General features: G+C 44.2%; 1 protein-coding gene and 1 non-coding gene across 2 annotated transcripts; one reads left to right on the forward strand and one right to left on the reverse strand.

Moving 5' to 3' along the window:
• Positions 1-5,633: 5,633 nt before the first annotated feature.
• LOC130495758 (uncharacterized) lies at positions 5,634-8,473 on the forward strand. Its single transcript, XM_056987256.1, has 3 exons — positions 5,634-5,764; positions 6,919-7,193; positions 7,305-8,473. Exons 1-3 carry the CDS (start codon positions 5,634-5,636, stop codon positions 8,471-8,473), a joined length of 1,575 nt encoding a protein of 524 aa, XP_056843236.1.
• Positions 7,520-7,626, reverse strand: LOC130497185 (small nucleolar RNA R71). Its single transcript, XR_008936196.1, has one exon. It is a non-coding gene; the product is annotated as a small nucleolar RNA R71 (small nucleolar RNA).
• Positions 8,474-22,541: the final 14,068 nt, after the last annotated feature.

Genomic DNA, 22,541 nt, shown 5'->3' on the forward strand with positions numbered 1-22,541 from the left:
CAATTATAGTTTGGGGCTAATCCCACAAACCTATTTGAACCCTAGATCTAACAAGTAGACTACTCAGACATAGCTAAACAATTAATAACAATAGATAGATGAAAGAATTGCATAGATAGAATAAAGTAGAAATACAAAAGGAGATGATAAATCTCTCCAATCTCTCAAAACAAATAAAACTCTAGTCTCTCTCTCACACTCTCTGCTTTTCTCTTGAGGGTTGTCAAAAGCTTGCTTCTTTCGAAGGTTGCCGTCAAAAAACACTTAGCAGGAATATTTAAGTATTTCCATTAGGTTAAAAACTCGTCAGGGGCAATCTCGTAGTTTGGTGAAGTCTTGGTGAAGTAGTCGGCTAAACCATTTCGTCATCGATATCTATCGACAACAATGGATGTGTTTCGATCGATTATAATCTTCTAGTACGCGGATCTTCTCAGCTATATCGATCGACAACTCATGATTAGTATCGATCGATTATAATCGCAATGTTGACTTCCGACTTAGTCTTGAATGGTCAACTCGGGTGTATCATCCCTTGCACTCCAAAATGCTCCAAAAACATCACTTTCTCACATAATGCTCCTGAACCTGAAAACATACCTAATAGGCTAGAAAACAGATTAAATATATAATAAAATACTAGTATACTATGGTTAAAAACGGGTAAAATCCATGGTATATCAAGTTCCCAACGAGCTTGCTCACGGGCCCGCTGCACGGTCAAAGCTTGATGAGTTATCACTCTCGAAGCTGGTTACGAAGGAAGAGGATCTCCTCGTGCGGAGAAACACGTCGGCGTGGACCAAACAATCTGTTATTTCCTGCATTCCTTAGGGACGAGGAAGTCGCAATTGAGGAGACAAAAGAAGGCGATGTGTAAGATCTTCTCCTCTGAGGATTGGCCGTACAATATTCATTGTACACCGATGATATCGAAGCTCTAGGAATCCCACCTAAAGGTCAGCAGAGCAAAGGGTCAGAACTGCTTTCGTGACTGTTTAAGAGAAAGGAAAGCTGCCTTACCCCAGGTGCGACTGTGGCGCAAAGACATCCGGCTCATCAAAAATAGAATCCAACGGTATCGCCTGGGAATGCCCCTTGCCAGCTTCACCATAACCTCGTCAGCAGGGAATACCGGCCGAAAGATCTCTACAAAAACATTACGTAAGGTGGGATAGCAACGCAAAGGTTATCTGAAAAATAAAAAAAAAAAGAGAAGAGGGGAATACCGACGGATCGCCAAAAGAGACGGTATCGCGTAGCACCATTAACCTTCATGAACACATATCTCCTGTTCCAGAAATCGTTTGAAGGAAAACTCCCCCGGACTCCCCTAGGAGGTTCGTCTACCAAAGGCTCACCATCACGAGACCAGATCTGATAAAAATCTTTCTTGTTCGATAAGGGAAGGAAGGAGTAGAAATACAAAATTTCAGGTAGTCCGAAGAGAATACTGTGAAATTCACCCAACACTTGAATCGCCATCAGGGTACGCCACGTTGCTGGCGTGAACTGCGAAGGAGAGACCCCAAAGTAAGACGCTACTTCCGCGACCAGGGAAGGAATGTCCCCCCTGAAGCCTGCTTCTAAGTACGCCTCGAAGATGGCTATCTCGTCGGTACCTCCATCACGAGCACGTTCAAATTCACCCGCACATCGTAGTTCCACCGAGTCGGGAGGAGAATACTTCCTGCGGATACCTATCAGATCTTCCTGCCTGATGTCCGATATCGGACCATCCTCGCCCTCATCACCAAATGAACAAAAGCGACACTGCCGCAAGGGAACCATGGGAGCGTCTTCAGTATCCACTCTTGAAGTCGCTCCTGGAGTCAGAATAGGCGAGGCGAAGGGATCACCGAACAGGTATCGAGGCCTAGCGTGACCACCGACATGGGAAGCTGGAATCGCTCCGAAGTGGGTCTGGTCGTTCGACATTCTTCTCAAGCAAGGGTGATGGTTCTGACTCGGATCTATGTCATTGAAAGGTGCCAGAACATTCATATATATACCTGGAAGAATTTTCCATTTAACCACCAAAGGGGAAAGGAAAATCGGCAAAAAATGTTCAACAAGAGAAAAAGGAAGGGAGGGAAAAAATCGGAAAATCTCCTATATTTCTTTTCCGGAAAATTTCCAAAAACCGTGCCAAGGAGATCTCGCCGTCAAAGGCTATCGGCATAGCGGCTAGGGTTTCTCCTTGTTTCCTTTTTCACGATAGGGCATTCGTTCTACAGCACGGATTGAACTCCACTAAATTATCTCAATCCTCATCAAGGGTCCCGGCCTGACCCACTACAAGAAGATAAGGTACCCAAGAGATGCTCCATCCAAGGAGAAAACCATCAAGGCTCAAGAAGCACATATTATCCCTTGATTTCCACGAGAAAATCAAGGAATAAGGGGCAAACTATTGGGGAAAAATATCCAGACATAAGTTTTCTCCAGCTTTCGGATAGGTCCTCGACTTCCGGACCCTTGCTCAAGGAGAAACCAGGGACCGACCCCTGCCTTAGGTCCGACGCCCTTGATCGGATCGACCCCTTGAAGCAAAATAGAAGTTTTCCGCCTAAGGAGAAACTTCCATTTTTCCGATTATGGAAGAGTTCCATTACTTGAAGCTGACATCTACAACTATAAAAGGGGAGCCCAAACCCTAGAAGAAGGGATCGACTATTCGAGAGTAGAAGATTAGAGTTTAGGCGACAAAGACTTGGGTTTATACACCCAAACATTGTAGTCCCGATTCAAACACTCAATAACATCTTCTAGTTTACGATTTCTCTTGCTTTCATACAAATTCTCTAGTGTTCCGTAGTACTTAAAGGATCCTACACAAAAGTACCCTAACAATATTGACTCGTCCTTGAGCTTAGATAGTGGGGGATGACGTGATCTTATATGGCCCAGATCAAAATTGGACCGGAGGCAGGAATGAACCCTAGATAGGGGTCGGACCCTGGAAGCAGATTCTGGAACCGGGAAGCCAGAAGCTGGGGAAATATCCTCCGGGGGCAGGAATGGACCGGTCTAGAGAAGGACCCTCTGTTTGGATAGCAGAGGTTTACCCAGCTGGGAATGCTTCTTCGCATGGATTAGCGTCTTCTGCTACATACTAGGACGTGGTTAATCCATTCCTGCTGTTGACCTTCCATACATATTGCTTTGCTCATTTCCTCCTTTCGTAGATGTCGTTTTGTGACTTTTCCTGGCTGCTCTCTGCTCCCACTTGGATGAGCCACTCTTAGTGTTTTCTGGATGTCACTTAACGACCCAACGCTTTGTCTTGGATCCTCCTTGTTATGGGCAAGTCAACGTGATTTGTTGATGCCAGTTGCCCCCTTGGTTAACGCTCAGCTCATTTGCCCCTGCTTTCCTCGTGGTCATGTATTTCTTTAGAGGTTCAAGAAGACATGTGGCCTTTGGAAATCTTTAGAGGCACGTGGCTTTAGCTTCCTTTAGAATCAGAGCCCGTAAGCTGGGATCCGGAACCTGGAAGTTTGGCTTTCTCTTCTGGTTGAGTAGTAGTGGGAAAGGGAGCTCTCTTGCTTCTCTCATTTGGTTCTGAATGAGTAGAGGACGGCCTATAACCATCGTCACGTAGTTTAGGACTCCCCCTCCTTCTAGCGCCGACATATTAGGGTATTTTCTGGTAAGAGGAAGGAGACAAGTAGTCGTAGTGCTTTCTCCTGTTTCAGTGGTCGATGAACTAAGAGATCCTGCTCTTAAGATACTGCCATAAGGGTATGGGCCAGTATGTATTGTCAATGTCTTCATATCAGCAAGGGATATTGGTCGTTAGGCAAGGGCTTCCTGTCTGTGATGAGGCCCGCATGGTCCATAATGAAGGCCGCAAGGTCTTGATGATGTATAGTCGATGGTTTCTGGTTCTGAAGGTTTCTTCTAGGTTCTAAGTCATGGAACCGTGGAAGGTGTTAGGGATTTATAGCTGCATCCTACAATGGGGATTGCCTATGTTCCCCTCGGAAGGGGATCAAGCCATTCGTAGTTCATATATTGGAGGCGTGTAGCCTAGATGGGCACGTGGCCTGGAAGGCGCGGGGCCTTGTGGAGACACGAGGCCTGATAGGCACGTGGCCTTGCGGAGGCGCGGAGCCAGATGGAGGCACGTGGCCTAGAAGGCGCGGGGCCTTGTGGAGACACGGGGCCTGATAGGCACGTGGCCTTGTGGAGGATTGGACCCCGATGGAGGCATGTGGCCTGGTGAGAACGTGGCTCTGTAGTTGGTAGGAGTCATCTATTGTAGAGGACGCATGGTCGGAATAGATGACATGATCGTCGGTATGCTGCAATGAGCATGGAGCTTCGATATACTTCATGGAGCATGGAGTGTCCCTGCCGATGAGCTGGAGATTATAACCTAAACCAATATATAGAGTTACAGACGTGCTGCCATGAACAAGGACGTCTTCTTGTTGGTGATGATTGATATACCATGGATTTCACCCGTTTTCTACCATGGTATACTAGTATTTTATTCTATAACTAATGTGTTTTCTAGCCTGTTAGGTATGTTTTCAGGTTCAGGAGCGTTTCGTGATAAAGTGATGTTTTTGGAGCATTTTGGAGTACAAGAGATAATACACCCGAGTTGACCATTCAAGACCAAGTCGGAAGTCAACATTGTGATAAGAATCGATCGATACTCATCCAGAGTTGTTGATCGATGTAGCAGAGAAAATCCGTGTACTAGAAGATTATAATCGATCGATACACATCTAGTGTTGTCGATCGATATCAAGGACGAAATGGTTTAGCTGACTACTTCACCAAGACTTCACCAAATTACGAGATTGCCCCTGAAGAATTTTAACCTAATGGAAATGCTTAAATATTCCTGCTAAGTGTTTTTGACGGCAAGCTTTGAAGAGTCTAAGAAACACAAGTCTTGAGAGGCAAAGCAGAGAGTGTGAGAGAGAGACTAGAGTTTTATATGTTTTGAGAGATTTGAGAGATTTGTGAACTCCATTTGTTATTCTACTCCTTATCTATGCAATTCATTTATCCATCTATTATTATGAATTGCTTAGCTATGTCTAAGTAGTCTACTTGTTAGGTCTAGGGTTTAAATATGTTTGTGGGATTAGCCCCAAACTATAATTGCTAAGTTGTGATATTCATCAAATAGATTTCACCTTAAGCTTGTTCTAGAGTAGCTAACTAGAGCATAAATCACTAGGATCTTTGATATCTTGAATTATCTGTTTGAACACTAGTATCTCCTTGGAGAAGAGCTAACCGCCCTCCTTGAGATCTAGTGTTCATTATCGGCTCGCGCCTAGGCATATCTAGAAGCCGTCGATCGATATCCCGACAGGTGAATCGATCGCCGAGCGAAATGTGTATTGATATCTTGCATATTTACATGTTTTTAGTCTTCATATCTTGTGCATTTTGATCATATAGCTTAGAACTTAGTGTCTTTAGGATCCATATTGCATATATATGTCCCTATCAGGTGTTGGAGTATACTATGAGGTGATATGAAGTGTTTGAGAGTTTAAAAATCCAAAGAAGATGAAGAATGATGTTCAGCCAAGCAAATACTCACTTTGGACACGACTGGACCGGAATGGTCGAGACCGGAGTGATGAACTCGGGCATGGAAGAAGATGTGGGCGAAGACCGGGAAGGACTGGACCGGGAAGAGTAACCCGGGCGTGCAGGCCTGGACCGGAATGCCTGGACCGGGGAGAGTAGCCCGGGCGTGCAGGCCTGGACCGGAATGCATGGACCGGGGAGAGTAACCCGGGCGTGCAGGCCTGGACCGGAATGCCTGGACCGGGGAGAGTAACCCGGGCGACTGCTGGATCGGTCTGCTCAGACCGGGCCGGTTCGACCCAATTCGACCTTGGGTCATTTAAAACATTATTTTGAAGTTCTAATTAGCCTTATCCAAGGGGCACTCTAGTCTTTTATCCTATGTATCTCTCTTTACCCTAAACCTAAAGTATAAATACTTTGTAATCTCTTAAGAATCACAAAACCTCTTTTGGGTGAAAGTTCTTCCCTTTTGTTCTTGTGTTCTTAAGTGTTTATAATTTCGTTTCTTGCTTTCTTAAACATGATTAAGCTTGGAAACCTCATGGGTTCAAGAGTAATCATGGTGATTAGTGAGTAATCCACTTTTGGATTCATGGGTTAGGGAGATTAAGGGTGATTAGGCTTGATCTAGGGTGTTTAGGTGTAGATCCTTCTTAATCCTTGCTAGTAGAGTGTTTTTAATGCTTCTTTAGAGCTGGCCTCTCTAAAGTTGAGTTCTAGACATTTCCCACCCACAAGGTGTTCGATGAAATGTCTGAACCAACTCTCCTAAGCTTTTAACATACTCTACCAAAGAGATTTGTTGTTAAAGGTGTTAAGATGGCTATTAGACTTGTCATTAATGATTGCTTCCTAAACATTCAACCAAAGAGATTTGATGCTTGAGTTTTGGAAGCGAATGAGCATTCATCTAGAGATAGAGTTTGTTTACTCTTGTGTCTAGGTCTATGGTAGATAGATTGATTGAAAGCTGACACCTTTAGATTAAGTTTGATCACCCAAGGTCTAAATCCCTTATCCCATGAGTTCTTCTTCTCATAATCAAAGAAAGTTTCTATCTTTATTGCTTTTTAGTATTGTTCTTAGCATAAAACCATTCACTCATTAGACTTAGATTAAGTATAGGCTTGTATTCTCTTTGCTTTAAAATGAACTAGGAATGGATTGACATCTGAAGTACTACTTTGATTTGCATAATTGGACCCTTGAAAAGTCCTCTTATCAAATTGGCGCCGTTGCCAATCCTAGTTTGATTTTGACATTGAGATTTGGTCACTTGCTTGAGACTAAGTCATTTTTATTATTGCTGTTTGTGATATTGATTCTCTCGCTGCAAAGCTTGGTGCATTTCAGGTGTATGAACTTGAGGAGCAGAGGTTCATCAAGCCTTGTTCCAAGAGTTGAAGACATAGCTGCACTTGAGAGAGAGTTAGTACGAAAGAGAAGAGAAGAAGAGCAACAGGTTCACTTGCAGAGATTGGGGTTTGATATGGAGAACCTAACTCAACAAGAAGCTGCTCAAGCTGGTATTGGTCAAGGAGGTGCCAACCTTAGACCTCAGCGCCAGCCACAACACCCTCCACGCCAAGCTAGAGCCATCGGGGCCTACGATCAACCTCACATCAATGGTCATAGGTTGGGAATCAGAGCACCTGCTGTGGAGAACAACAACTTTGAGATCAAGTCAGGACTGCTCAACACCATTGAGAACAACAAGTATCCTGGTCTTGCTACTGAAGATCCTTTTGACCACTTGGACAAGTTTGATAGCTACTGTGGTTTGTCCAAGACCAATGGAGTGTCAGAAGATGCTTTGAAGCTCAGGCTCTTCCCTTTCTCTCTGGGAGACAAGGCAAGACAGTGGGAGAAGTCTCTCCCAAGCGACTCTATCACTACTTGGGATGAGTGCAAGGAAGCCTTTCTAGACAAGTTCTTCTCCATCTCCAGGACAGCTAAGATCAGGAATGAGATCTATGGGTTTCAGCAGAGGAACTTAGAAAGTTTCAGTGAAGCATGGGAGATGTTCAAAGGCTACCAAGCTCATTGCCCACACCATGGCTTCTCCAAAGAGAGCTTGTTGAGTACCTTCTACAGGGGAGCTATACCACAGTGCAGAAACAGGCTTGATACTGCTAGCAATGGTTTCTTCTTGGGCAGGACTGAGGAGGAAGCAGAAGAGCTGGTGGAGAACATGGCTAAGAGTGACTCAGTTTATAGTGAGGGGCATGATAGAGCCAACAGAGGTGATGATCACCAGACTAAGAGAGAGCTCAAGTCTTTGCAAGACAAGTTGGACTTTATTCTCTCCACCCAAGCTAAGCAAGAGCAAATGAACTTTGTGGGTGGTCCTAGTCAAGAAGCACCTCCTAAGGTGAATGAAGTAGATGGTTTGGAAGGGCAAGAGGAGTTGTGCTTCATCAATAGCAATAGTACTTGGTACAAAAAGGAACCTAACTTTCAGTACAACAAATACCAGCCTAGGCAAAACACACCTCCTAGTTTTGGGAACAACAACAATCAGTCCACTCAAGCTCAAGGAAACTCTTCTCAAGCTACAGCTACTGATTCAAGTATGGAGTCAATGTTCAAGCAGATAATGGATGCTCAGTCTAGATTAGCAAAGGACATTGGTCATGAGTTCCAAACCGTGCACTCCAAGATTGATACTAGCTATACCGAGCTGAACAACAAGTTCTTACTACTTGCCTCTCGCTTCAACGCTTTGGAGAGTCAGGTCGCCTCTATGCCATCATCTTCCAAGAGCCCAATGGGATCACTACTAGGGAAACCAGATAAGAATCCCAAGGAGTCTTGCAATGTTGTCATCTCTACTACTTCTTCAAAGATTGAGCTGAGTGATCATGAGAAAGAGGTGGATGAGATTGAAAGACTTTTGCATGGAACATAGATTGTAGCAACAGCTGAAGCTCATATGGTGGATAAGGTTATGGAAAGGGTTCAGGTGCAAGTTGAAAGGAAAGTTGAAGCAACAAATCTGCAGAGAGCTGAGTCTAGGGCTGAGAAACAAGTTGAGAGGAGAGCTGACAACAAGCTGAAAGAGGTTAAGCTAGAAGAAGCCACTGAGGTTGAGCTGTCACCATATGAGGTCCCACTCCCATTTCCACAAAGGGTCCTCACCAAAGCTCAGAAGAAGGTTATCTCCAAGTTCAGGAAGGACCTAAGTGATGTTGGCGTCAACCTTCCAGAGATCTCGGGTATGCGTGAGGCTCATGTCCAAATGCTGCTCATCCAGGACATTCTCACTCACAGAGAAGAAGTATCAGAGCTCCTGAACATCTCTACACTACAGCTTGACCCACCAGTCCCTCCAAAGTCTCTTCCTAAGCTTGGACACCAAGGGATGTTCACATTACCTTGCTCCCTTGGTCAGCTCACTCTTAAAGATGCTCTTGTTGATTCTGGTGCCAGTGTGAATGTGATCTCAATGGAGATGGTGAAGAGTATAGGGATTGCGAGTATGGAACCAGACAAGTCTTCACTACAGTTTGGGGATTCATCTTCTACAACCCCACTTGGTATCATTAAAGACTTCCCTTTGAAGATTGGAGCATGCACCATTCCCATTGACCTCACTGTCCTTAACATGGCGACTGGGAAGAGAGTTCCTTTGGTCTTGGGTACACCTTTCCTCACAACAGTTGGAGCTTGCATTGACTTTCCCAACAAGAAGGTCACTCTTATGAATGTGAACAAAGCTGTCTCCTACCCATTACAACCTCCATTGGATGCTGGCTATTGTGGGACAATCACTTTTGGACAAGAAGCTGATAAGAAGCCCCAAGATGAAGTTTTTGTTTGTGAGACAAAAGGTCTCAATGGAGAGACTTCTAAAGAGTTGTGTGTTGAGCACTTGGAAAGTGCTAAAAAAGAGGGGATGAGTGGAGCCTCAAAGGCCACTCATGGCAAGAAGAAGATGCTGCAAGAACCTCATCCTCCACCTCTTGATATGCTCCCACACACTCTCACTCTCCATCCAATGAAGCTCAAGGATGGTGTCATTGAGTACAAGCTCAGGTGTAAGGGCAAGTCAAGGCCATTCTCACATGCAAGAGCCATCCTCAACCCTCAGCTCCAAGATGATCCAGTCAAGCTTCAAGAACTCCTCTCTCAGGTCCTCACCATCACTCTTGAAGGTGGGAAGGACCCTCCTTCTCACTAACCAAAAGAAGGAAAGTCAAGCTAGAGACTTAAAACAAGCTCACTTGGGAGGAAGTCCCATGACTATCCCTGTACATATGTCTTTTGGATTTTCATTTAAAGACCCATGGAAGAAGGAAGGCGACCAGACTCTACTCCTTAGACACCAATACCTCTTCTCACGCTCCATAGAGGTACTCATTCACCTTTCCTTGTATATACCATTTTCATTTGCATTTAGACTTTGTTTTGGTCATCTCTCTCCACTTTTCACACAGAGACTGTGTGAATTAAGTGTGGGGGAGGTGCAAGTTGCTGATAATCTTGTGTTTTATGTCATAAGCATCCATTTGTAGATAATTATCGCATAGAAAATCCATAAAAACTTAAATTTTTTGAAAAATACAAAAAGAATCATGTAGTTGCATTAGCATTCTTAAGATTGAGTCTAGAAGCATGCATATAGGTTGCATTCATGCATAAGGGGATGATTTTACCTTGTAAAGATGCTCATGCTAAGTTCTCATTTTGGCAACCTTTGTAATCATGACAATTAGATTGAGCATTCTCTTGATAGCTTGTAGACTTTGTGCCTTGAATTCTCTTCTTGAAACTCATTGGATTGTTTGAAACTCTCTCTTTGAAGATTGCTCCTGTCTTATTTAAACTCAATGTCTCTTGCTTATGGTCCTTTGTGTGCTGAGTCATGGCTTATACACACTTGAATTGTCTCATCCTTTTTGACCGATCTTTTTGACAATTTCAAGTGGTACTCCATACCTTGAACCCAAGCTTTCTTTCAAGCCATCATTGATTGTTGAGTGAGGCCTTTTTAGAAAGCTTTGCATGTGCATAATGTTGAGAGTATCGGGATCGACAATGCTTAGTCTCCATTCTAGCTAGATTAGACACACCTTTGTCTAGCATTTAGGATTGGGTGGTGAGTGTTGTTAAGTTTGACTTTGGGAGTATGGTTTGGTCAACAAAGAAAAGTTTAGACTTTTAGAACTCTAGAGTTAAATCTAAGTCTCAAGGCATAGCAAAGTATGATCTTTAGCTCTTGTATTGAATGTCTTGGCCCTCAAATAAAAAAAAAGCAAATAAAAAAAAGAAATGAAAAAAAAATGAAAAAGGGGGCTAGCAAAGTTTAGAAAAAGCTAAGAAGTGTTCAAAAGTGTAAAAATCCCTTGATTGACTTCATTAAGAAAGAGTTCTAGTTGAGAAAATGTCTTGAGTTCTTTGGGAAATCTTTGGGTGAGTGTTGAGAGTTGGGTTTTGGCATTTGATGTTTAAATTTGAGCTTATATATATGTGGGAAAGGGTAGGACAATGGAGATTGAGCATTGTATGCATGAGTTGATTTCCTTTCTAAGATATATTATGTGCATTACCAAAGCTACTTTGATTTGAGAGTGAACCACCTTTAAAGATTGCTTTGAACTACTTATTTCACCTTGAACTGAAGCATTTTCTTACCAAACCAAATGACTTGGACCTTTTGACCATATGCAAGATTTTCTATTGAGTTTGCTTAAAGATTGTTAGAGAGTTGTTGGATTTGTGGTTTGTGGAATCATGATGATGAGTGTAGAGATCAAAAGAGTTGAATAGGCCTAGAAAAGTTAGAGAAGAATGAAAGTTTTGCCCTAGCTAGTTGTTATGATTATGCAAGGTTGTTAGGATGGGAGCTAAGAAGAGCATTTTTTTTTGGTTATGAAATCCCTCTTTTCAAACCTCTCCTCCTTAGTTCTTGAAAGTTTACTTGAGGACAAGTAAAGGACTAGTGTGGGGGAGTTGATATCTTGCACATTTACATGTTTTTAGCCTTCATATCTTGTGCATTTTGATCATATAGCTTAGAACTTAGTGTCTTTAGGATCCATATTGCATACATATGTCCCTATCAGGTGTTGGAGTATACTATGAGGTGATATGAAGTGTTTGAGAGTTTAAAAATCCAAAGAAGATGAAGAATTATGTTCAGCCAAGCAAATACTCACTTTGGACACGACTGGACCAGAATGGTCGAGACCGGAGTGATGAACTCGGGCATGGAAGAATCTGTGGGCGAAGACCGGGCGTGCAGGCCTGGACCGGAATGCCTTGACCGGGGAGAGTAACCCGGCCGTGCAGGCCTGGACCGGAATGCATGGACCGGGGAGAGTAACCCGGGCGTGCAGGCCTGGACTGGAATGCCTGGACCGGGGAGAGTAACCCGGGCGACTGCTGGACCGGTCTGCTCAGACCGGGCCGGTTCGACCCAATTCGACCTTGGGTCATTTTAAACACTATTTTGAAGTTCTAATTAGCCTTATCCAAGGGGCCCTATAGTATTTTATTCTATGTATCTCTCTTTACCCTAAACCTAAAGTATAAATACTTTGTAATCTCCATTTTGGAGAGATTATCTTATTTTCTCTTAAGAATCACAAAACCTCTTTTGGGTGAAAGTTCTTCGCTTTTATTCTTGTGTTCTTAAGTGTTTATAATTTCATTTCTTGCTTTCTTAAACATGATTAAGCTTGGAAACCTCATGGGTTCAAGAGTAATCATGGTGATTAGTGAGTAATCCACTTTTGGATTCATGGGTTAGGGAGATTAAGGGTGATTAGGCTTGATCTAGGGTGTTTAGGTGTAGATCCTTTTTAATCCTTGCTAGTAGAGTGTTTTTAATGCTTCTTTAGAGCTGGCCTCTCTAAAGTTGAGTTCTAGACATTTCCCACCCACAAGGTGTTCGATGAAATGTCTGAACCAACTCTCCTACGCTTTTAACATACTCTACCAAAGAGATTTGTTGTTAAAGGTGTTAAGATGGCTATTAGACTTGTCATTAATGATTGCTTCCTAAACATTCAACCAAAGAGATTTGATGCTTGAGTTTTGGAAGCGAATGAGCATTCATCTAGATATAGAGTTTGTTTACTCTTGTGTCTAGGTCTAAGGTTGATAGATTGATTGAAAGCTGACACCTTTAAATTAAGTTTGATCACCCAAGGTCTAAATCCCTTATCCCATGAGTTCTTCTTCTCATAATCAAAGAAAGTTTCTATCTTTATTGCTGTTTAGTATTGTTCTTAGCATAAAACCATTCACTCAATTATTAGACTTAGATTAAGTATAGGCTTGTATTCTCTTTGCTTTAAAATGAACTAGGAATGGATTGACATCTGAAGTACTACTTTGATTTGCATAATTGGACCCTTGAAAAGTCCTCTTATCATGTATCGCTCGATATCTCTAAAGGATATCGATCGACTCCTTTTCTGTGTCAACATACGACAGTTGAGGCCAGAGATCTAGATTATTTAACCAGTGAGACATCACTGAGAGTTAAGCGACTGAGTTCTATAGTATCATGCAAGCAACTTGATAGGCATTTATAGATATTATAATCTCCATTCCTGAATAAAAGCCCTAAGTCTAGCACTCTTCATTATCACTTAAACAACCATCATATTGTTAGTTAGAGCAACTACCTTGCTCACTTTAGGAATTGCTGTTTACATTTCATCATTAAAACCAACTTCACCTAGGATTGATTAATTAATTAGATTTAATTGGTTCCCTAACTCCTCGTGTTTCGATCCCTAAATACTACAGATGTACCTCTTATTTGAGAGAGTAAGCTCTACAGGGTAATTTTAGCACTATCAAATTTGGCGCCATTGTCGGGGAGCTTTGATCGCCATTAGATTTAGTTTTATTAATCTTAGGTTTTTCTTTTTACCCCCTTTCTGATTAAATTTTTCTTGTCTTCTCTGGTACATGTCCAGCAGTACCAGAAGCAACAGGGGAAATCAACTACTATTCTCAGAAGATCCTGCACACTTGGAACGTTCAATCCGCAAAGACCTACGCTCCGCATCGATCGACAGAACCGCAGTACCGTCGATTGATATTCACGTTCAACCGTCGACCGACACTCAGACAGCACCGTCGACTGATACCGTTCGCCGATCCACATCGTTTGACACTACTCACCGTACATCGATCGATACTAACCCGCGAGGCATGGTTGCAATTGTTATTCTCACGCAGAGTGAGAATGGAAACATGTATGACCAAGATGATCATCTGTGTAATGCAACAGGTCGGAAGCTAAATGCACAGGGAAACATAATCCTTGAGCCTAAAGCTGAGGCTACAGGAGAAGCTCAAACACGATCGTTGGCAGACTACAATCTTCTTGATGAATACTACACCAGCAGATCAGCTATTCGACTTCCAGAGATTCAGAAGCCGAACTTCGAGCTCAACCCTCAGTACTACTCTCTCGTGTCTCAGATACCTTACTCTGGGTTATCACACGAGCATCCTATGGACCAGCTGGAGAGGTTCGAGGATCTTATAGCTGCTATTCGTATGGATGGAGTCCCTGAGGACTACCTACTCTGTAAGCTCTTAAAATACTCACTGATTGGAGAAGCTTCACACTGGCTCAAGCAGCTACCTACAGGATCACTGACATCCTGGGCCGACATCAAAAACGCCTTCCTGCGTAATTTCTTTGATGAGGCACGCGCTGAAGACTTAAGGAGCAAAATCGCCACTTTCGCGCAAAAGCTTGGTGAGACTTTTAAAGACGCGTGGATCAGATTTAAGTTCTTCCAGCGAGACTGTCCACACCATGGATTCAATGAAGTGCAGCTGCTAAGCACTTTATACAGAGGTATCGCCTTGAGGTAACTGATGGCTCTTGATACTGATAGCGAGGGAAACTTCAACACCCGGAATCCAATAGAGGCTGTGAGACTTATTGCGAACCTAGCCGACAGCAGCAGCACAAAGAACACTGACTCTGACAAGAAGAAATTGGTTGCAGCCATCGGGGAGAACGAGATGAATGAAGTAAGAGCCAAGATAGATGGTTTACATGCATTTCTGGGGCAACCAGTCTGCTCAGCTGAAGAAGAAGAGGCTAGAGAAGATGATACAGAGGAAGATGTGAACTACATTGGAAGTACTGGATTTCAGAAGTATGGAAACCAGAGTGGAAACATAAACTTTTTTGGCAGTGGTCAGAAGTGTAACTACAACCAGAGTTCACAGTATCAGAAACCCTTCACCAAAACCAGGAACAACGGCAACTCAGATAACCAAAACCCACCACCACCCACCCAGGAGAGTAAGTTTGAAGCGATGATTGATAGAGTTCTTGAAGGACAGCAGCAGTAGATTTCAATGGAAAGATTGACTCTGTCTTCAACAATCTGAACACAAGGATAGACACCATTTGTACTCAAGTTAGGAAGCTTGAGACACAGATTGTCCAAAGTGAAGACTCTATCAGGAGAATTGGAACTTCTAAGGAAGTAGGAGAAGGAAGCATGAAACACCACGTGAATGCCATATTAGATGATGATTTCTGGCAAGTGGTGAAGCATGAGAAGCTACAAGAAGGAGACTTTGAAGTGGAAAGTTCACTAAGTCTCGGAGGATCACAATGGTGTCGATCGACAACATCTCTACACCATTGATACACTAAAAATAAATCCTTGCTACTGCCAAGTTAACAGTTGCAATTGTAGTATTTGAGATTCAAATCCAGAGGACCAGTCTACACTCTAGTTCTATGAGTTCCTAAATCAAGCTAAGAAGAAGATAATAATTTGGTTTAAAAAGTGACGTAGAGAACAAGTAAAAAGCACAAGTGATGAATTCAAGTTAAAAGGAGTTAATCTAGGATGAATGCGAGTGATCTCAATCACGACCGAGCAGCTATTCAGGTTCGATGCAGTTCTATCTAGAACTCAGAGGACAGGCTAGAGCAACACACTGTCGTGTAGTTGATCCTTTCACCGATCAGACCCAGCTCCTAAGATGTTGCTTGGTCTGAGATCTGATGGTGAACCTTAATGATTGACTCCGATTTGTTCACAATGCACCTTAACATCTACTTTCGTGTGGCTAAGGATGCAGTGCTCATTCAAACAAGATCTAGCAACCTATTACACTTTTGATGCACAGATTTACTTAGGATCAAACGCTAGATGATCAGTTTAGCGCAGGCATGAAACAATGAATGAATGAAGATTTACTAAATGATAACCTATCTATGGTAAGTCGCGAATGCACTCTATCACCCTAGATCAACAGTCGACTACTCAATCATGATGCAGTGAAGAAAAACAGATGAAACTGAACTGATAACGGATCTGAAGAGATAGATGATCTCTAAATGGGTGGAAGCTGAAGCACTAGCCAAGATAACGGATCTCCAAATCAGGAAATTCCTATGGACTAACGTGATCACACGCTTTGGAACTCCCCATGGGATCGTCACAGACAACGGACCCCAATTTACAAGCTACAACTTCCGAAAGTTCTGCAAGGACTGGAACATCAAGCTCTCCTATTGAGCACCACGATACCCTCAATCTAACGGTCAAGTCGAATCCAATAATAAGACAGTGGTGAACATGCCCAAGAAGCGCCTAGAAGACGGGCACGGGCGATGGGCAGAAGAGTTACACGGAGTACTCTGGGCTTATCGGACAACCCCGAAGACGGCTACCCAGGAGACTCCCTTCTCCTTTGTCTATGGTGCTGATGCGGTGATACCTACAGAGGTGCACGTAAGGACCACGGTTTCTGAATTCCTTTCCCAGGAGGAGAATAACGAGCTAATGTCCCTGAGTCTAAACCTACTCGACGAAAAGAGGGAGGCGGTCCGCCTTAGAAATGCGTCTTACCAGTTGAAAGTCGCCAAGAGCTACAACAAAAAGGTCAGATCCAGAACCTTCCAGAAAGGGGACTCGGTCCTAAGGCGAGTCTATGACCACACAAGGGATAAATCAGCCAGAAAACTCGCTCCTGGATGGGAAGGTCCCTATAAGGTAATAGAGGTGCAAGGGGCAGGAGCCTATAGGCTGGAAGACAGCGACGGCAAGGCCCAACCCAACTGCTGGAATGCCTTGCACCTCACATTCTATCACTTCTAAAGTAAGATCCCCCGATCAAGCTTTATATACTACTACTATTATTATTATATATTTAAGTACACTGGTTTCCTACTCCTATGTATGCGATAACGTCTCCGGACTAAACTTATAAAATACATTATTAGTTATGGCTAAAGGGGTTATAGGAACTCCAATGTACTTAAAGGGGCATACTAGTTAGGTCAGGTCTTAAGGGATCTTAGACCTCAGCAAACCCTATATACAATAGTGAGATTACTCATATGGGTGTACGACATATAAGGAACGGGTCTGATCAACCCTATTACATTGTCTGCACCTCGGGCCCTGCGTAAAGACTATTAAGTCCAAAAGTTACGTGGGGACCACCGTACTAGTGCTACCCAAACTCTGTGTTAAAGACACTACGAGCTAAATACACGCAGGGGGCATGAATTACACTGCAAAGTACTGTAAGCAGCTGCTGACGGCTGATATGCAGGGAGAAAATTTGCGAAAATACCGGTTAGCACCAAAATTTAATACTTATCCAGACGTGGAAAGTAGTGCGTCTGGTGTGAAGTCGCTCCGTGGGGAAGGCCTGTTGGGCCCGAATATGACCCGATAACTGAATAGTGAATAATAAAAGACGATAACAGGCCACGACAGGCCCATCACGAATTCAATATGTGAAAGGAGCTAAGCTGGAGCCGGAGGCTGAGAGCGAAGGACTTTTACCAAAGAGGTCACGGTGAAGAGGAAGCTCACATCGTAACAGAAGGAGCGCAGGACCCGGTCAAAGGGAAGCTGTTGCGGATTCCTCAATAAACGGAGAAGATCTCGGGAACCAGTTGGTGACGATCAAGCGGGACCTGAGGCTATTTAAAGAGAAAGCAAATCAAGAAAGAAGATCGATTCAACCCATATTCCACTCGATACTCTGAAAACATTCTTATTAGTGTAACATTCTTATAATCTTTGTATTCATCAAAGATCATCTCTTGTAAACGTTCTTTTACCAGAAATCATTAATACAAATCATCATTCATTCTACAAGTTCTTACGGGATTCAACCCACGATTATCTTTCCCTAATCATTTCCTAAACTATAACCTGACCTAAAAATCAGGAGGTGAGTTTAATCCCTCACAATTGGCGCCGTCTGTGGGGAAGAAACAATCGAATCCCTTACTCTAACTTGAGGATGAATCCTACCGATCAGACAACAAATCCGTCTGACCTTAACCTCCCGATTCAGAGCGATGGCTCACCGAACGATGGAGGCTCTATTCTCGTAACCGCGGAGCCTCGACGTGGCTACCACCGATCTGGGCAACAGCCTCCGGCTAGCGCTCGAACGAGCCAGACTGCAACCGGAGCTAGTAACCCGAGATCATCAAGTGGAACCGCCCCCGGACTTCCAATCACCGAGAATCCTCAGCAGCAAGCCATTCCGAATCAAACGGAGGCTCAGCTCTCTGAGATTCGTCAGATGATGATGCAATTAGTAGACAAAGCTCAGGAAAGTGAGCGTACAATGCATCAGCTAGCTGTTCGTCAGCAACGATTCGAAGAGATAACTAGATCTCTAAACGCAACAACCCAACCACCGCAACGTCAAGCTCCGGGGGTCACTTTCCGAGATCGATTGACCGATCCCTCATTCCCCCGAGGACGTTTAGACTTTTCCCCTGACAGCACTGTTCCGGAAGGACGCGGATCTGCTTTCCAGACACCTCATACTGGGATAGCTCCCGTGTTTAACCCACCTATCACCAGTGCTATGGGAAGTAACATAGCGACAACCAGCTCCACACCCAGTCAGATTGCTGACCGGAGCACTCGCTTACCTCCCCCGCCGCCTGATTTTAGGTCTGGAGCAGGAGTATCCTTCCCATTCGGGGGCAGAACATCAGCTTCGGTTTATCTAACCAGAAGCTCAACCCCGAGTGCGGATGGGTATCAAAGGGTAGATTCCGATAACCCAAGAGCTGATGAGCGAATTAGCCCACCAACTGCATGGGAAGATGAACCAACACGATTCCGTCAGGAACCTGCCCGTCGGGTACCTAATAGCGACCCAAATGTCCTTCCTTTAGAGGGACCTGAAGCTATCCGCATGTATATGGAACGAACTCACGCAGCTCTCCAAAAATTGGGAGCTCAAGTCCATAAGGCAACGAGTTCAGCTCCCGAAATCGATAGCTTGATTGAAGAAACCCGAGGGACTCCATTCACTGACAGAATTGCCAGTTCTTACATAAGGGATACCCGAAAAATCAGAATTCCCGAGTATGATGGGACCTCTGACCCAAAGGCCTATTTGAGAGCCTTCCGATTAGCTATCGTGAAAGCCCACTTCACACAGGAAGAATGTGAAGCAGGTTACTGCAGGACATTCACCGAAAACTTGGTCGGAACAGCCCTTGAGTGGTTCTCTGGTCTCGAACCAGCCTCGATAGATAGTTTCGATCAATTAACTAGTGCCTTCATGAAGCAGTACTCGACCCATATCCTGAAGCAAGCCTCTGAGGCCAACCTTTGGAAGATCAGACAAGGAATGGGGGACTCACTACGAGTCTACATCGAGAAATTCAGGGCAGTAAGAACTAAGCTCTCGAATCCTAACGACCTAGTCGCCATCGAGACCCTTAGGAGAGGTCTGTGGTATAAATCGGAGTTCTGGTCGGAGCTAACACTTAATACTCCTCCAACTATCGATGATGCTCTTCATAAAGCAACCAGGTACATTACTCTGGAGGAGGAGACAGCTGCACTGGATAAACTCCACAAGAAACCTCAGAATCACTCGAAAGGTGAGTCCTCTGAGGCAAAGGGACCTCATAAAAAGGGGAACCTCCGAAACAATCAAACTCAGGGAGAACATTCCTATGCAATCGAGGAGGACAAGGAAGAGAAACCTGTCGCCGCAGCAAACAAAACTCCCTGGTCAAAAGGCTTTGATAAAAACAAACGTTGCTCTTATCATGATCGAGAAGGGCACTCAACTGAGGAATGTTGGGACCTCCAACGACAACTGGCAGCTAAATTCGCAGCCGAAGAAATAAAGGGCGTGGACCTTAAAAAGCCACCACCTTATCAGAAAAGAGGTCCCAGAGACAACTCTCCAAAGCGCGAGAGGTCACCTGAGAAGGAGACCGATTCACCACCTCCAGCTCCCAAGAAAAGAGTCAACATGATTCTTGGAAAACCGTCCCCTCAATCGAGCCCCGACTCGAGGGTGGACTGTATCCTTGGAGGATCAGATATATGTCAAGATTCCGTCAATTCCATTAAGAATCACGTACGGAAGGCTGCGTCTAACACTGGACCTAAGCCTCCTAACTCCGAGTCCAATACTAAGATTTCTTTCTGGGAAAGCGAGACCTCAAACCTTGACAGACCTCACGATGATGCGTTGATTGTCACCCTGAATATCGCAGGATACGAGGTCCCTAAACTCATGATAGACACAGAAAGCTCTGTTGACCTTATTTTCTACAACACCCTAAAAGGGATGGAAATAGACGACTACGAAATTATTGGCCAAAAAGCTAATCTCGTAGGCTTCTCCGGAGAGACAGCTACCTCATTGGGGACTATCAAGCTCCCAATCATAGCTGGCGGAATAATGAAAATGACCAACTTAGTAGTCATCGACAGACCTTCCCCGTTCCACGCAATCTTGGGAAGACCCTGGATTCACAAAATGAAGGCAGTAGCCTCGACCTATCATCAATGTGTGAAGTTCCCAACACCTGAAGGGATAACTACCGTACACGGTAGCCAGAAGATATCCAGGATCTGCTACTTGGGAGGATTCGAAATCCTCAAAAAGTCCCCCCAATAGCAATTACAGATCCAGGAGGGTCGCGAAATGCAACAAAATATTTGAGGTCCTCCCAAGAACCTCACCAAAAAAGTTTGCATTGACGACTCAAATCCCGAAAGACAGGTGAGCATCGGATCTGATCTACCTCTTGAGACAAAAAAGGAGCTCATTGACTTCCTGAAAAGCAATGTCAAAACCTTTGCATGGTCCACCAATGACATGAAAGGCATAGATCCGAACTTCACCACCCATAAACTAAAAGTAGACCCCACTTTCAAACCGATCAAACAAAAGCGTCGCAAGCTAGGCCTCGAAAAGGCTCAAGCTGTTAACGACGAAGTTGACCGACTTACGAAAGCTGGATCCATTCGAGAGGTACACTACCCTGACTGGTTAGCTAACACGGTAGTTGTAAAGAAGAAAAACGGGAAATGGAGAATCTGTGTAGACTTCACCGACCTAAACAAGGCTTGTCCAAAAGACAGCTTCCCGTTACCTCACATCGACCGCCTGGTTGAAGCAACAGCTGGCCATCGACTCCTATCCTTCATGGATGCCTTCTCAGGATACAACCAAATCATGATGGATCCTGAGGACCAGGAGAAAACTGCATTCATAACCGAACGAGGAACCTATTGTTACAAGGTTATGCCATTCGGATTAAAGAACGCAGGAGCTACCTATCATAGGTTAGTAAATAAGATGTTTGCTGGGCAACTTGGAAAAACCATGGAGGTCTATATTGACGATATACTAGTCAAATCCTCAACTGGAGAAGACCATATCTCCCACTTAAGGGAATGCTTCGATATCCTTAATAAGTACGATATGAAGCTCAATCCCACTAAATGTACCTTCGGGGTACCCTCAGGCGAGTTCCTAAGCTACCTCGTAACCGAAAGAGGCATTGAAGCCAACCCGCAGCAGATAGCAACCTTCCTAGAAATGCCGTCACCTAAGACAACCAGAGAGGTACAGAGATTGACTGGACGAATCGCAGCATTAAATCGATTCATATCCAAGTCCACCGATAAGTGCCTCCCATTCTACAAGCTTCTAAGAAATAATAAGAAGTTCTTATGGGACGAGAAATGTGAGGAAGCCTTCAAACAATTGAAATCTTACCTCTCCAAACCTCCGATCCTATCCAAACCTGTAGTAGGAGAGCCACTGTACATGTACCTCGCCGTATCGACTGCTGCAGTTAGCGGCGTGCTGGTACGAGAGGAACAAAACGAACAAAGACCTGTCTATTACACCAGCAAGAGTTTGATAGACGCCGAAACAAGGTACCCTGCAATGGAAAAATTAGCGCTGGCAGTCGTAACAGCTGCCAGAAAATTACGACCTTACTTCCAATCGCACTCAATCGTCGTAATGACCTCACAACCATTACGAATGATATTGCACAGCCCTAGCCAGTCAGGGCGATTGGCCAAATGGGCCATAGAGCTCAGTGAATACGACATCGAGTATAGACCTCGAGCAGCAGCGAAGGCTCAGGTCCTTGCCGACTTTATCATTGAGCTAGCATCCGAGCAATTAGACTTCGAAATGGAATCTCCGAAGTGGAGCCTGTATGTCGACGGAGCCTCATCAAAACAGGGCTCCGGTGTCGGTCTAAGGCTGACTTCTTCAGCAGGGGAAACCATCGAGCAGTCCTATAGGCTCGAATTCAGCGCCTCAAACAACGAAGCTGAATATGAAGCACTAATCGCAGGATTGAAACTCGCCATAAGCCTCGGAATTCGAGAGCTAAACGCTTATAGTGATTCACAGCTAGTAGCTAGCCAGTTTCACGGAGAATACGAAACGAGGGACGAAAGAATGGGGGCATATCTCGAAGTCGTCCAGAACCTCACTAGGCAGTTTGAAAAATTCGAGCTAACAAGGATCCCACGAGGAGAGAACTCCTCAGCAGATGCATTGGCTGCTTTAGCCTCCACATCAGACCCCCTCGTAAAACGAATCATACCCGTAGAAGGAATCGAAAAACCAAGCATCGACATAGCTACTAAAGCTGAGATAGACAGCAAGCTAAAAGAGCAACCCGAAGGTACCTGCCCTGAAACGGTAGCTACCCAAGT

The sequence above is a fragment of the Raphanus sativus genome, chromosome 6 (assembly GCF_000801105.2).
Source record: "Raphanus sativus cultivar WK10039 chromosome 6, ASM80110v3, whole genome shotgun sequence".
Lineage (NCBI taxonomy): Eukaryota > Viridiplantae > Streptophyta > Magnoliopsida > Brassicales > Brassicaceae > Raphanus > Raphanus sativus.

Coding starts and splice junctions, on each gene's coding strand:
- LOC130495758 (XM_056987256.1), top strand. CDS start 5,634: ATGTGGGCGAAGACCGGGAAGGACTGGACCGGGAAGAGTAACCCGGGC. Junction 5,765..6,918: donor GAATGCATGGACCGGGGAGA/GTAACCCGGGCG, acceptor GGTGCATTTCAG/GTGTATGAACTTGAGGAGCA. Junction 7,194..7,304: donor CGATCAACCTCACATCAATG/GTCATAGGTTGG, acceptor TTGCTACTGAAG/ATCCTTTTGACCACTTGGAC.